Below are 16545 nucleotides of genomic sequence, written 5' to 3' on the forward strand. Positions count from 1 at the left end.
CACTTTGCACACCACCTCGACCCAAACACCCTATATCTGCCACTCTGTCATCAGACACATTCAACAAACCTTCAAAATACTCATTCCATCTCCTTCTCACATCACCACTACTTGTTATCACCTCCCCATTTACGCCCTTTACTGAAGTTCCCATTTGCTCCCTTGTCTTACGCACCCTATTTACCTCCTTCCAGAACATCTTTTTATTCTCCCTAAAATTTACTGATAGTCTCTCACCCCAACTCTCATTTGCCCTTTTTTTCACCTCTTGCACCTTTCTCTTGACCTCCTGTCTCTTTCTTTTATACTTCTCCCACTCAATTGCATTTTTTCCCTGCAAAAATCGTCCAAATGCCTCTCTCTTCTCTTTCACTAATACTCTTACTTCTTCATCCCACCACTCACTACCCTTTCTAAACAGCCCACCTCCCACTCTTCTCATGCCACAAGCATCTTTTGCGCAATCCATCACTGATTCCCTAAATACATCCCATTCCTCCCCCACTCCCCTTACTTCCATTGTTCTCACCTTTTTCCATTCTGTACACAGTCTCTCCTGATACTTCTTCACACAGGTGGATCTGGAGAAGGCATATGATAGAGTTGATAGAGATGCTCTGTGGAAGGTATTAAGAATATATGGTGTGGGAGGCAAGTTGTTAGAAGCAGTGAAAAGTTTTTATCGAGGATGTAAGGCATGTGTACGTGTAGGAAGAGAGGAAAGTGATTGGTTCTCAGTGAATGTAGGTTTGCGGCAGGGGTGTGTGATGTCTCCATGGTTGTTTAATTTGTTTATGGATGGGGTTGTTAGGGAGGTAAATGCAAGAGTTTTGGAAAGAGGGGCAAGTATGAAGTCTGTTGGGGATGAGAGAGCTTGGGAAGTGAGTCAGTTGTTGTTCGCTGATGATACAGCGCTGGTGGCGGATTCATGTGAGAAACTGCAGAAGCTGGTGACGGAGTTTGGTAAAGTGTGTGGAAGAAGAAAGTTAAGAGTAAATGTCAATAAGAGCAAGGTTATTAGGTACAGTAGGGTTGAGGGTCAAGTCAATTGGGAGGTGAGTTTGAATGGTGAGAGGCTGGAGGAAGTGAAGTGTTTTAGATATCTGGGAGTGGATCTGTCAGCGGATGGAACCATGGAAGCGGAAGTGGATCATAGGGTGGGGGAGGGGGCAAAAATTTTGGGAGCCTTGAAAAATGTGTGGAAGTCGAGAACATTATCCCGGAAAGCAAAAATGGGTATGTTTGAAGGAATAGTGGTTCCAACAATGTTGTATGGTTGCGAGGCGTGGGCTATGGATAGAGTTGTGCGCAGGAGGATGGATGTGCTGGAAATGAGATGTTTGAGGACAATGTGTGGTGTGAGGTGGTTTGATCGAGTAAGTAACGTAAGGGTAAGAGGGATGTGTGGAAATAAAAAGAGCGTGGTTGAGAGAGCAGAAGAGGGTGTTTTGAAGTGGTTTGGGCACATGGAGAGAATGAGTGAGGAAAGATTGACCAAGAGGATATATGTGTCGGAGGTGGAGGGAACGAGGAGAAGAGGGAGACCAAATTGGAGGTGGAAAGATGGAGTGAAAAGGATTTTGTGTGATCGGGGCCTGAACATGCAGGAGGGTGAAAGGAGGGCAAGGAATAGAGTGAATTGGAGCGATGTGGTATACAGGGGTTGACGTGCTGTCAGTGGATTGAATCAAGGCATGTGAAGCGTCTGGGGTAAACCATGGAAAGCTGTGTAGGTATGTATATTGCGTGTGTGGACGTGTGTATGTACATGTGTATGGGGGGGGTTGGGCCATTTCTTTCGTCTGTTTCCTTGCGCTACCTCGCAAACGCGGGAGACAGCGACAAAGTATAAAAAAAAAAAAAAAAAAAAAAAAAACATATACATATCAACATATACATCCACAGACATATACATATATACACATGTACATATTCATACTTGCTTGCGTTCATCCATTCCTGTCACTTTCCCACCACTCAGGAAATAGCAACCAACCAACAACACAGTCACCCCTTTTTTTAATAAATTCCACTGCAATACCATCCAGACCCACTGCCTTGCCAGCTTTCATCTTCTGCAAAGTTTTCATTACCTCTTCTCTGTTTACCAAACCATTCTCCCTGACCCTCTCACTTCGCACACCACAGCACAACATAGGCAGCAGAGGCCCTAATCAGGGCATTTTTTTGGTCGGGATGGTGTGCGAAGTGAGAGGGTCAGGGAGAATGATTTGGTTAAGAGAGAAGAGGTGGTGAAAGCTTTGCAGTAGATGAAATCTGGGAAGGTTTGGATGGTATTCCATTGGAATTTATTAAAAAGGGGCTGACTGTGTTGTTGATTGGTTAGTAAGGACATTCATTGGATGTATGGACCATGATGAAGTGCCTGAGGATTGGCAGAATGCATGCATAGTGCCATTGGACAGAGACAAAGGGGATAAAGGTGAGTGTTCAAGCTACAGAGGCATAAGTTTGTTGAGTGTTCCTGGCAAATTATATGGGAGGGTATTGATTGAAAGTGTGGAGGCATGTACAGAGCATCAGATTGGGGAAGAGCAGTATGGTTTCAGAAGTGGTAGAGGATGTTTGGATCAGGTGTTAGCTTTGAAGGATGTGTGTGAGAAATACTTAGAAAAACAGATGGATTTGTATGTAGCATTTATGGACCTGGAGAAGGCATATAACAGGGTAGATAAGAGATGCTTTGTAGAAGGTCTTAAGAGTATATGGTGTGGAAGGTAAATTGCTAGAAGTGAAAAGTTTTTACCAAGGATGTAAGGTATGTGTATGAGTAGGAAGAGAGGAGAGTGACTGGTTCCCAGTGAATGTTGGTCTGCAGCAGGGGCCTGTGATGTCCTTATGATGGTTTAATTTGTTTATGGATGCTGTGGTTAGGGAGATGAATGCAAGGGTTTTGGAGAGAAGGGCAAGTATGCAGTTTGTTGTGGATGAAAAGGCCTAGGAAATGAGTCAGTTGTTGTTTGCCAATGATACAGCTCTAGTGGCTGATTTGAGTGAGAAACTGCAAAAGTTGGTGACTGAGTTTGGAAACGTGTATGAAAGGAGAAAGTTGAGAGTAAATGTGAATAAGAGCAAGGTTATTAGGTTCACTAGGGTTGAGGGACAAGATGATTGGGATGTAAGTTTGATGGAGAAAAATTGGAGAAAGTGAAGTGTTTTAGATATCTGGAAGCAGCACATGGAACCATGGAAGTGGAAGTGAGTCACAGGGTGGGGGAGGGGGCGAAAGTTCTTGGAGCAATGAAAAATGTGAAAAATGTTTAGAAGGAGAGGACGTTTTCTCATAGAGCAAAATTGGGTATGTTTGAAGGAATAGTGGTTCCAACAGTGGTTGTGAGGCATGGGCTATAGATAGTGTTATACAGAGGAAGGTAGATGTGTTGGAAATGAAATGTTTGAGAACAATATGTAGTGTGAGGTGATTTGATTGAGTAAGTAATGAAAAGGTAAGAGAGATGTGTGGAAATAAGGTGTGGTTGAGAAAGCAGAAGAGGGTGTGTTGGAATGGTTTGGACATGGAGAGAATGAGGGAAGAAAGATTGACAAAGTGGATGTATGTGTCAGAGATGGAGGGAGCAAGGAGAAGCAGGAGACCAAATTGGAAGTGGATGGGGTGAAAAAGATTTTGAGTGATCGGGGCCTGAACATACAGGAGGGTGAGAGGCATGCAAGGGATAGAGTGGCTTGGGATGATGTGGTATATCAGGATCGACGTGGTGTCAGTGGACTGAACCAGTACATGTAAAATATCTGGGGTAAACCATGGAAAGGTCTGTGGGGCCTGGATGTGGATAGGGAGCTATGGTTTCAGTGCATTACCCATGATAGCTAGAGATTGAGTGTGAGCGAATGTGGCCTTTTTTGTCTTTTTCTTATACCACTTTTGAAACCACACTGCTCTTCCCCAATCTGATACTCTGTACATGCCTTCACCCTCTCAATCAATACCCTCCCATATACTTTCCCAGGAATACTCAGCAAACTTATTTCTCTGTGATGTGAACATTCATCTTTATCCCTTTTGCCTTGGTATAGTGGCTCTATGCATGCATTCTGCTAATCCTCAGGCAACCAATCAAAACAGTCACCCTCTGTTTTAATAAATACCACTGCAATACCGCTCAAACCCGCCACCTTGCTGGATTTTATCATCCACGAAGCTTTCACTGCCTCTTCACTCTTAACCAAACCATTCTCCCTGGCCCTCTCACTTTGCACACCACCCCAACCAAAACACCCTATATCTACCTCTCAGTCACCACACACATTCAACAAACCTTCAAAATACTCACTTCATCTCACTTCATCACTACCTGTTATTACTTCTCCACTCTCCCCCTTCACTGATGTTTCCATTTGTTCTCTTTGTCTTACACACGTTATTTACCTCCTAAAACATCTTTTTATTCTCCCAAAAATTTAATGATAATCTCACCCCAACTCTCATTTGCCCACTTTTTCAACCTTTGCCTCCTCTCTCTCTCTTGACCTCCTGCTGCTTTCTTTTGTAAAACTCCAAGCCATTTGCTCTCCTTTCCTGCAAGTATTGTCCAGATGCCTTTTTTCTCTTTCACTAACAACTTTACTTCTTCATCCCACCACATACTACCCTTTCTCATCTGCCCACCTCCCACCTTTCTCATCCCACATGCATCTTTTGCACAAGCAATCACTGCTTCCCTAAATACATCCCATTCCTCACCCACTCCCCTCTTGTCAATTGCTCTCACCTTTTTGCCATTTTGTACTCAATCTCTCCTGGTACTTCATCACACAAGTCTCCTTTCCAAGCTCACTTACTTTCACCACTCTCTTCTCTCCAACATTCTCTCTTCTTTTTTTGGAAACCTTTACAAATCTTCACCTTCGCCTCCACAAGGTAGTGACCAGACATCCTTCCAGTTGCCCCTCTCAGCACATTAATATCCAAAAGCCTTTCTTTTACAGCCTATCAATTAACACGTAATGCAATAATGCCCGTTGACCATCTCTCATACTCACATATGTATACTTATGTATATCTCTCTTTTTAAAGCAAGCATTCCCGATCACCAGTCTTTTTTCAGCACACAAATCCACAAGCTCTTCACTATTTCCATTTGCAACACTGAATACCCCATTTACACCAATTATACCCTCAACTACCACATTACTCACTTTCGCATTTAAATCACCTATCACTAAAACCTGGTCTCATGCATGACAGTTAGAGACTGAGTGTGAACAAATTTGGCATTTTTGTCTGTTTTTGTGTGGGGTGAGGTAGTGGTGGCATTGGATGAAGGCAAGCAAGTATAGATATTTACAGGTGTATATGTCTGTGTATGTATATATATGTATACAGAAGCTGGTGACTGAGTTTGGTAAAGTGTGTGAAAGAAGAAAGCTGAGAGTAAATGTGAATAAGAGCAAGGTTATTAGGTACAGTAGGGTTGAGGGACAAGTCAATTGGGAGGTAAGTTTGAATGGAGAAAAACTGGAGGAAGTGAAGTGTTTTAGATATCTGGGAGTGGATTTGGCAGCGGATGGAACCATGGAAGCAGAAGTGAATCATAGGGTGGGGAAGGGGGCAAAATTTCTGGGAGCGTTGAAGAATGTTTGGAAGTCGAGAATATTACCTTGGAAAGCAAAAATGGGTATGTTTGAAGGAATGGTGGTTCCAACAATGTTATATGGTTGCGAGGCATGGGCTATAGATAGAGTTGTGCGGAGGAGGGTGGATGTGCTGGAAATGAGATGTTTGAGGACAATATGTGGTGTGAGGTGGTTTGATCAAGTAAGTAATAATAGGGTAAGAGAGATGTGTGGTTGAGAGAGCAGAAGAGGGTGTTCTGAAATGGTTTGGTCACATGGAGAGAATGAGTGAGGAAAGATTGACCAAGAGGATATATGTGTCAGAGGTGGAGGGAACGAGGAGAAGTGGGAGACCATATTGGAGATGGAAGGATGTAGTGAAAAAGATTTTGAGTGATCGGGGCCTGAACATGCAGGAGGGTGAAAGGCGGGCAAGGAATAGAGTGAATTGGAACGATGTGGTACACCGGGGTTGACATGCTGTCAGTTGATTGAACCAGGGCATGTGAAGCGTCTTGGGTAAACCATGGAAAGTTCTGTGGGGCCTGGTTGTGGAAAGGGAACTGTGGTTTTCGGTGCATTATACATGACAGCTAGAGACTGAGTGTGAACGAATGTGGCCTTTGTTGTCTTTTCCTAGCGCTACCGCGCGCACATGCGGGGGGAGGGGGTTGTTGTTTCATGTGTGGCAGGGTGCTGTTGGGAATAAATACGGGCAGACAGTATGAATTATGTACATGTGTTTATATGTATATGCCTGTGTGCGTATATGTATGTATACGTTGAGATGTATAGGTATGTATATTTGCGTGTGTGGATGTGTATGTATATACATGTGTATGTGGGTGGGTTGGGCCATTCTTTCGTCTTTTTCCTTGCGCTACCTTGCTAACGTGGGAGACAGCGACAAAGTAAAATGAATAAATAGATTAATAATGTTGTTATGTTTAGGTATGTTATCTGGCACTACCTTGCATATGCAGGAAACAGCGATTAAGTATAATGAAAATAAATGAATACCCTAACCTGAGCAAGGTACCCATTTTATTGAACAACCTCTTGTGTGGGATGAACAGCTGGGTTGACTGTAACCTGATTGCTTCGACCTGGATTTGAACCTATGCACTTGACCCTGGGCGGCCCATGAATACGTCACAGTCAGGAACACTAACTGCTATGTGGTTATTTCTTAGTAAGATAACTGCCATCAGTCATCAATATTTATCACTGGTAGTTGAGTTTGGAAAGCTGATGATTGTTGAGAATGTAAGTTACAGTGGTAGTAGTAGAGAAGAATTCTGGAGATTGTTTGTGCTTATTACAAAGAGTGCAAAGGAATTCAAGCAGCGATGGACCGCTGGGTCAGTTCAAGATTGTTTGTGATTGTGTAAGTGGAAATTGTCAGAAACTCGTGGATTGGTATGGTAAGAGTAGAAAGGCCTTCAGATCTTTCAAAGAGAAAAATGTGCAAACTTTTAGTGTGATATAATGTCAGTTGTGGACCTGAAGAGAAATATTAATTAGGTCTCTTCTGAAATGTATATATGGTACTGCTTTCAACCACTTTAAATATTAAAGCATTCCATATGTTAAAAAAAACTTGAAAATGTATTTTGCCTTATTTATATTTATTTATTTATTTTGCTTTGTCGCTGTCTCCCGCGATTGCGAGGTAGCGCAAGGAAACAGACGAAAGAAATGGCCCAACCCACCCCCACACACAATGTATATACATACACGTCCACACACGCAAATATACATACCTATACATCTCAGTGTACACATATATATACACACACAGACACATACATATATACCCATGCACACAATTCACACTGTCTGCCTTTATTCATTCCCATCGCCACCTCGCCACGCTAGGAATACCATCCCCCTGCCCCCTCATGTGTGCGAGGAAGCACTAGGAAAAGACAAGAAAGGCCCCATTCGTTCACACTCAGTCTCTAGCTGTCATGCAATAATGCCCGAAACCACAGCTCCCTTTCCACATCCAGGCCCCACACAACTTTCCATGGTTTATCCCAGATGCTTCACATGCCCTGATTCAATCCACTGACAGCACGTCAACCCCGGTATACCACATCGATCCAATTCACTCTATTCCTTGCCCTCCTTTCACCCTCCTGCATGTTCGGGCCCCAATCACACAAAATCCTCTTCACTCCATCCTTCCACCTCCAATTTGGTCTCCCACTTCTCCTCGTTCCCTCCACCTCCGACACATATATCCTCTTGGTCAATCTTTCCTCACTCATTCTCTCCATGTGCCCAAACCATTTCAAAACACCCTCTTCTGCTCTCTCAACCACGCTCTTTTTATTTCCACATATCTCTTTTACCCTTACATTACTTACTCGATCAAACCACCTCACACCACACATTGTCCTCAAACATCTCATTTCCAGCACATCCACCCTCCTGCGCACAACTCTATCCATAGCCCACGCCTCGCAACCATACAACATTGTTGGAGCCACTATTCCTTCAAACATACCCATTTTAGCTTTCCAAGATACTGTTCTCGACTTCCACACATTCTTCAAGGCTCCCAGGATTTTCGCCCCCTCCCCCACCCTATGATTCACTTCCACTTCCATGGTTCCATCCGCTGCCAGATCCACTCCCAGATATCTAAAACACTTTACTTCCTCCAGTTTTTCTCCATTCAAACTTACCTCCCAATTTACATGACCCTCAACCCTACTGTACCTAATAACCTTGCTCTTATTCACATTTACTCTTAACTTTCTTTTTTCACACACTGTACCAAACTCAGGCACCAGCTTCTGCACTTTCTCACGTGAATCAGCCACCAGCGCTGTATCATCAGCGAACAACAACTGACTCACTTCCCAAGCTCTCTCATCCACAACAGACTGCATACTTGCCCCTTTCCAAAACTCTTGCATTCACCTCCCTAACAACCCCATCCATAAACAAATTAAACAGCCATGGAGATATCACACACCCCTGCCGCAAACCTACATTCACAGAGAACCAATCACTTTCCTCTCTTCCTACACGTACACATGCCTTACATCCTCGATAAAAACTTTTCACTGCTTCTGACAACTTGCCTCCCACACCATATATTCTTAATACCTTCCACAGAGCATCACTATCAACTCTATCATATGCCTTCTCCAGATCCATAAATGCTACATACAAATCCATTTGCTTTTCAAAGTATTTCTCACATACATTCTTCAAAGCAAACACCTGATCCACACATCCTCTACCACTTCTGAAACCACACTGCTCTTCCCCAATCTGATGCTCTGTACATGCCTTCACCCTCTCAATCAATACCCTCCCATATAATTTACCAGGAATACTCAACAAACTTATACCTCTGTAATTTGAGCACTCACTCTTATCCCCTTTGCCTTTGTACAATGGCACTATGCACGCATTCCGCCAATCCTCAGGCACCTCACCATGAGTCATACATACATTAAATAACCTTACCAACCAGTCAACAATACAGTCACCCCCTTTTTTAATAAATTCCACTGCAATACCATCCAAACCTGCTGCCTTGCCGGCTTTCATCTTCCGCAAAGCTTTTACTACCTCTTCTCTGTTTACCAAATCATTTTCCCTAACCCTCTCACTTTGCACACCACCTCGACCAAAACACCCTATATCTGCCACTCTATCATCAGACACATTCAACAAACCTTCAAAATACTCACTCCATCTCCTTCTCACATCACCACTACTTGTTATCACCTCCCCATTTGTGCCCTTCACTGAAGTTCCCATTTGCTCCCTTGTCTTACACACTTTATTTACCTCCTTCCAGAACATCTTTTTATTCTCCCTAAAGTTTAATGATACTCTCTCACCCCAACTCTCATTTGCCCTCTTTTTCACCTCTTGCACCTTTCTCTTGACCTCCTGTCTCTTTCTTTTATACATCTCCCACTCAATTGCATTTTTCCCTGCAAAAATCGTCCAAATGCCTTTCTCTTCTCTTTCACTAATAATCTTACTTCTTCATCCCACCACTCACTACCCTTTCTAATCAAACCCACCTCCCACTCTTCTCATGCCACTTGCCTATGAGTTTGTATTCATTACTACAAGTACAATCAGGCAAATCAAGTCTTAACAAGCTTGTTAGATCAAGAGAGTATCATTGCCATTGGTAATTTTGAATTCCTCTATTAAATAAGTAACCTCTTATATGTTATGTATATATCTGATGCCTGTTCCAGTTAAAACTCCCTTAAAGAGGTGCCATGGCAACAGAGTCTCCATAACTAAAGAACTCCAGTGTCCCTTCGTAACCTTTAGTTCCTTACCATTAAAAGGCACTTTCATTGGCAGAGGGCAAATCTAACACTGTGTTGCAGAGGCTCCTACCTAATGTTCCTAATGACTTCTTCTATCCAGTGCTCCTACTTACTACTGCCTGTTGTTTCTACCTAATGCTCCTGCCTAAATTGTCCTGCCTACTACTTCTGTCTATGCTCCTACCATTTTGCCAAAGGGCAGAGCTAGGACATAGTGCTCACTGCAGGTGAATCTAGAGTTATGAAGAATGAGCTGCATGAGTTAAGTGTTGTCAAGTGTTACACATGACAAATAGAGATGTTATTTGAAGACAGAATGCCAGTAGTCCACATGTTAGTGAGGCAGGAAGAAAAGACAGCTACCTGGGTCAGAGGAGTGCAACTTTATAATCACTAAAGTCCTGGCTTACTAAGCAGTTGTCACTGACCCTCCTGATACCCAGGTGAGTTGTGCTGGTAGTATATGCCTACCAACTACTACCTCTATCTTTTCAAAGCTGAATATATTTAATTCATCTAGTCAGCTCATAGGTTTTTTTTCTGTCCAGGAATCATCTTGGTGGCTCAACACTGTGCCCTCTTTACCCATAGACTGCAGCCGGCAGAAAACCTGGTTACCACTACAGTATGTAGAAAAAGTGAGAAAAGAACCCAGAAGATATATTATGTTCTTATGAAATTGAAAGTATGCATCCAAAAGTATTAGACATTAGAAGATATATCCTTTATCTGCCTTTGTTTATCCATGATAGTGTTGAAATTTATGAATGCCATACTTTACATACAAAATAATTTTTAAATGTAATATATTCCAATAGATTAAAGATATGCATGCAGAAGTATGACAAAATATTAGATCCTCTATATACCTTTGTTTTCAGGTGGTGGAGTGTTGAAGTTTATGAATGTGTTTTTGAATGCTTCACTTGGCTTGCAGTTTATAACACTGTTGTAGATATCTTGCCTCAGGTGATGCAAGTTGCAATTGATCATATAATGACAAATGATGTATGTCACAGTTTATGGGTCAACTCTGTTCCGTCAGTATGAGAGGCAAAGAAAGACCCTAAGCCCTAAGGTCTCATATCTGTACGTGTCTACCAATGTCCAAGGGTGCTAAGTCAGAGGGGTTCTTTGCAATGCCTCAAAAGATTTTTTTTCTTCACAGAACATCAACAGCACTTTGTTTTCATTACTTAGAAACATATTTGTTGCCAGTGCCCAGTGTAAATTTATATTAGATTGAGATCATCTTTTAAGCCAGTTTTACCCTAAGTTCAAAGCTACCAAGTCAGGTTTTCAACAAAGAGGGACTTTTATCAGAAACTCATTGAATTTTTCTTTGATTATTTCTTTATGAAAACAGCCTTTTTCTTCTGTACACTGAGTTCCATTTGTTGTTAGTGAGCTGCATGACTTGATTGTTCAGATTATCTTGTAATTCTATGTCATTGGGAAGTGGGATTGATAACAGACCTTATGGCTTAAGATTCTTGTACCCCATATAATGCAGCAGTGATATATGAGGAAACTAAGTATTAGGGCATATACCAGGGAGAAATTCAGTGATGTCTCATGGAACAACCCATGTGATAGGTGGGTCAGTTGGCAAGAAAGTAGCATCATTACTGAATGAAGGTCATTCATTGCCAGAGGGAACCCATACTAAGCTGAAGTCTGCAACTACTGTACAGTGGTTAAGAAGGGAAGGGGGGTATAAAGTTCACCAAAAAGCTGGGGGTTAGAGGATTCTATCCCCAAGCTTGATAGAAAATCTCTCAGAGCTCGTGGAACACTGCTTCAGAGAGAGAAAAAAAATTCTTTGAAACTCACCTTTTTCATTGAATTTTGATTAATGTCTTAATGTTTGTGTATTGTTATTAAAATCCTTACCTTTTACAGTACCAGTCGACAAGGAATGCAGAAGTTAGAAAAGTCAACCAGCATTAAGAAAGAGACAGACTCATCCACTAAACCACCACCCATAGATTACTTTGACTTTGATGAGTAACAAAAGCCTCTTCACCTCAGGAAAGTGGTATGCTGTGTGATCTCTAAAGATTATCTCCACACTATCTTGTTAGCCACCCCATGCTGTGTATGGAAAGAGATGTATAGAATGTAGATATATTAGCTATAGCTTTTATTAGGAATTAATTGACTTTGAGCCAATTCCAACTTTCTCTGTAAATATTGAAGGCTTCAAAAATACATTTCTTAAATCTTAAAATACTTTTATCTTGGCCAAAGTTTATGTGTGGTAATTATACTCTCATGGCATGGTCAACAAAAAGAAAAAATAAATTTATAGAGAGAGGGTATGTATATATACAAATAGATGAGATAAGGCAACTGAAAGGATGTCAGAGATATTAAAATTATGTTGTCTTTAGATGGGATTATTGAGCCTTCATTTCACTGAAAGCACATCTTCAAAGCTTTGGCTTCAGAAAACATATGCTAAGTTGTATTATACCTTCTGTATGTGCCAATGCAAATTATGAAGTCAGAACAGAGTGGGAAGAGCTAGAGAAAGACCAGGAGGATCAGTGAAGTAATGCATTATGGAAAAGACTGTAAACTTACAAAGATATAACTTTGACAAGTGCTGTTCTTTTATGGCAGTAAATGGTGTTCTTGGATAGTTCATTGGAAACCGCAATGGATAAGACTTTGAATGCTCATTTCCATTCTGTTGTGTGTGTGTGTGTGTGATTCTGTATCATCATTATTATATAAACCCAGGACCCCTTTTATAAGGTTCCTGAAGCTTCAGTGATACATTCCATGCAGGGGCAGAGATATGATAGACCTATTTTGAGCAAGAAGATCTTTGACAAGATTGTTCAGTACACATTTTTCTCTTGACAATGATGCAGCCTCATCAAAGGTGACTTCTCATTCATAGTGTAACCATCTACAGGTGGACTCCAGCATCTCCAAGGCTGTGTTACACTCAGTAGCAGGGACACGATGGACTCCTTTGAAGCAGGAAGTTCTTTGACGAGACTTTACTCTGTTTTGTCAAGTGATGAAGATGCAGCCTCACCAAAGGTAATTTTTCACCCTTGGTGTAAACTCAAGCAGGCGGAGTCTGGTAATGCTTATACAGACAAAAAAGGTTACATTCGTTCACACTCAGTCTCTAGCTGTCATGTGTAATGCACCGAAACCACAGCTCCCTATACACATTCAGACTCTACAGACCTTTCCATGGTTTACCCCAGATATTTTGCATGCTCTAATTCCTTCCATTGAGAGCTCATTGACCCTTGTATACGACGTTGTTCCAATTCACTCTATTCCTTGCACACCTCTCACTCTCCTGTATGTCCAGGACTCAGTCACTTAAAATCTTTTTCACTCCATAGTCACTTAAAATCTTTTTCACTCCATCCTTCCACCTCCGGTTTGGTCTCCCACTTCTCCTTGTTCTCTCCACCAGGTGCTTGGCATGTGCAGGAGATGCATGTGTCATGTGAAAGGAGGAGAGAAGGGCAGTGGTGGGATAAAGAAGTAAAGTTGCTAGTGAAAATGAAAAAAGAGGCTTATGGGTGTTACTTACAGGGAAGGAGTGCAGATAATTGGGGATTGTAGAGGAGAAAGTGGCAGGAGGTGAAGAGGAGGGTGTGGGGGTTGAAAGGGAAGGAAGGTAAGTTGAAAGTTGGGGTGAGCGAGTGTCTCTAAATTTTAGGGAGAACAAGAGGATTTTTTGGAAATGGCTTAATCATGTGCAAAAAACAAAAGTAAATAGGAACAGTGGTGAACAGAGCAAAGGTGGAAGTGGTAACAGGTAGTGATGAAGTGAGGAGGAGATGGACAATTCAAAAGACTGTTAAATGTGTTTGATGATAGGGTGGCAGATGTAGGGTGTTTGGGTTGGGATGGTAAGTGAAGAGAGTCATGGAGAGTAGTTTGATGAAGAGAGAAGAGGTAGTGTGAAAGCCTTGGATGAGATGAAATGTGGCTAGTGACTGGAGTGGATGGTATTGCAGTTGAATATCTTGAGAAAGTGGGTGACTGTTGTTTATTTGTTAAGATTTTCAGTGTATGTATAGGTTATTGTGAGGTGCCCAAAGAGTAGGGGGAGCACATGTATAGGGCTATTGTATGAAGGCAGTGGGGATGAAGGTGAGTGTTCAGACAACAAATTTATGAGTTTGTTAAGTGTGCTGGGTAAGTTGTATGAGAAAGTAATTATTGAGAGGGTTGAAGACATGAAAAACACTGTGGTTTCAGAAGTGGTAGAGAATGTGTGAATCAGGTGTTTACTTTAATGATTGATTGGGAGAAATACTTAAGAGAAATAGAAGGATTTGTATGTGACATTTATGGATCTGGATAAAGCATATGATAGGGTTGATAGAGATGCTTTGTTGAAAGTATATATTGTGTGGGAAAAAAGCTGCTAGAAGCAATGAAAAGTTTTTGTCGGGTATAAGGCATGTTTATGAGTAAGAACTGAGGATAGCGAGTGGATGTAGGTGAAGGTTGGTCTGTTGCTGGAGTTGTGTGATATCCCCATGACTGTTTAATTTGTTTATGGATGGAGCGGTAAGAAGGTAAATGCAAGAGTCTTGGAGAGAGGGGCAAGTATGCAGTTTGTAGGGGATAAGGGTGTCTTCAATGAGAGTCAGTTGTTGTTTGCTGATGATGCAGTACTGGTGACAGATTTGAGTAAGAAACTCAATTCTTATTTGGTTCTTTGCAACAGCACTAGATCCCTTCTGATCCAAATGATTCCCTAACTAACCACCAACCCCCATGTAGAAATTTAAAGCCTACCCTCGTTTCACTCTTCAGCACCCTCAACTCAAAGTCCCTTCACTCCTAAAAAAGACTGTAGTGACAAGACACATATGCACTGAAATAACCCAGGAAGCACTAAACAGCTGCCCTACCAATTCACCATTGAACTTCACACTACCAGAAGCCATAATTACTTCCCAGAAAAACAAGGCATACTTTTCTGTTTATGTTCTGGACATCACTCATCCTTACAACACTACAATCACTGTTATAGCATATCCTTAGCCCCTCATGACCACAATGCAACTACCACAACGAAGACAATAAACTTAATACTCATTTCCCCTGCACTCTCCTGGTATAGATGCTCACACAACATCACTACACTCTACGACCTTTGATTTTGCCAGATGAACATCGCTGGCTTCCTTAGTACATATATATGAATGTTATTGGACTGTGCCTGCAGAAGGTTATGCCACAAAAAGTCAGCTGTGGCAAGGTTTATCATTGTCAGTTGATGAAGCAGTACAGATGTGTAAAAGAACCTCTTGTTGCAAAGGTTGCCCTGGGGTTAAATGATAATGAAAAAAGAAAGTGCTTCATTGTGTTTCTATGTATGATATGAATGTTTGATCCTTCATTGTCAGCAAGAGTAACAAATTTTGAAATGGGTGGAAGATTTTGTGTATATTTTTTGACTTTCTGGCATGTTGTGGATTCATTTAGGAGGATTTTATATTTCTAATTTCCTTGTATGTCTTAATTATTGTTTGTCTGTGCAGGTGCACTGTACTTGTTTAAAGTTCTCCCTCTCTTTTGATTAAAAATGTTTACTGTGGAGAAATGACTGAATGATGTAAGCTGTAGTAAAAAAAGAAGATTTGAATGTATTCTGCAATGTTTGATAATATTTAAGATACTTTTATATTTCTTTTTTTTTTTTATAAAAATTGGAATTTTGTGTCCTCCCCTCTTGTTTTTTTTTTTTTTAAATTTTCCAAAAGAAGGAACAGAGAAGGGGGCCAGGTGAGGATATTCCCTCAGAGGCCCAGTCCTTTGTTCTTAACGCTACCTTGCTAACGCGGGAAATGGCGAATAGCTTGAAAGTTTGAAAGAAAAATAAACAGTCTGGCTATAACAACTTATTAAGAATATTTCGTTCTTGAGGTGGACAGTCGATGGTCACTTGGCTTTGTAAGTGATCTTGACATTTTGTATTGTTTAAGTATAACAGTTTAGTGATTAAGACAGCTCTTTGATTAAGTGTACTTATATTTTGAATATATCAGAATATTCTTGTTAGGAAGAAGAAATTCTTATTTTGATACAGAACTTCTCCTGCAGAATGTTAGATTAAATAATTTGTTGTCTTGGAAATTTGTTTCATTAATTCAGATTGGGTCATGGCAAAACATAATGTCATGAAATCATTCATACTTTTTTCTCTAACAATCATAGTTTTTGGCTTATCACAAGAATGATAGAATTATGTTGTTTTTCTCAAAAGGTGTTGATATGTTTGTTATAAGTAACTTTGATGTAGAAAATATTCAACATCTTTTAGGGAAAAAATGCTTATCCATCATGCCATTCTTTTCAGGATTTGTCATACTACAGCATTAAGGACCACAAATAGGGTTCACTTACAAGATGGGCATGCCACATGATTTTCCTTTGTCATGTTGTAAGATTCTTATTGAGTGTTAAGACAGACATACCTGGGTGTGATACAGGTCCTAATATAAAAGGCAGTCAGGTCCACATTTCTCAGAATTTTTTCATTCTGCCATGATTCTTCCAGGTTAATGCTTGGTGAAACCATTTGCACTGTGCTCTGGTCCATCACTCCAGCTGGTTTGTGGTAGAGAATACATTACATAGT

General features: G+C 41.1%; 1 protein-coding gene across 1 annotated transcript in view; it reads left to right on the forward strand.

The window, feature by feature from the left end:
- stc (nuclear transcription factor, X-box binding stc) overlaps positions 1-12215 on the forward strand; it is a 98174-nt gene extending 85959 nt beyond the window's left edge. The window contains exon 13 of the mRNA XM_071695636.1: positions 11814-12215. Within this exon, the coding sequence (XP_071551737.1) occupies positions 11814-11922 (109 nt within the window). The 3' untranslated portion in view covers positions 11923-12215. The remainder of the gene's footprint in view (positions 1-11813) is intronic.
- The last annotated feature ends 4330 nt before the right edge of the window (positions 12216-16545 follow it).

Source organism: Panulirus ornatus, chromosome 58 (genome assembly GCF_036320965.1).
Source record: "Panulirus ornatus isolate Po-2019 chromosome 58, ASM3632096v1, whole genome shotgun sequence".
NCBI lineage: Eukaryota > Metazoa > Arthropoda > Malacostraca > Decapoda > Palinuridae > Panulirus > Panulirus ornatus.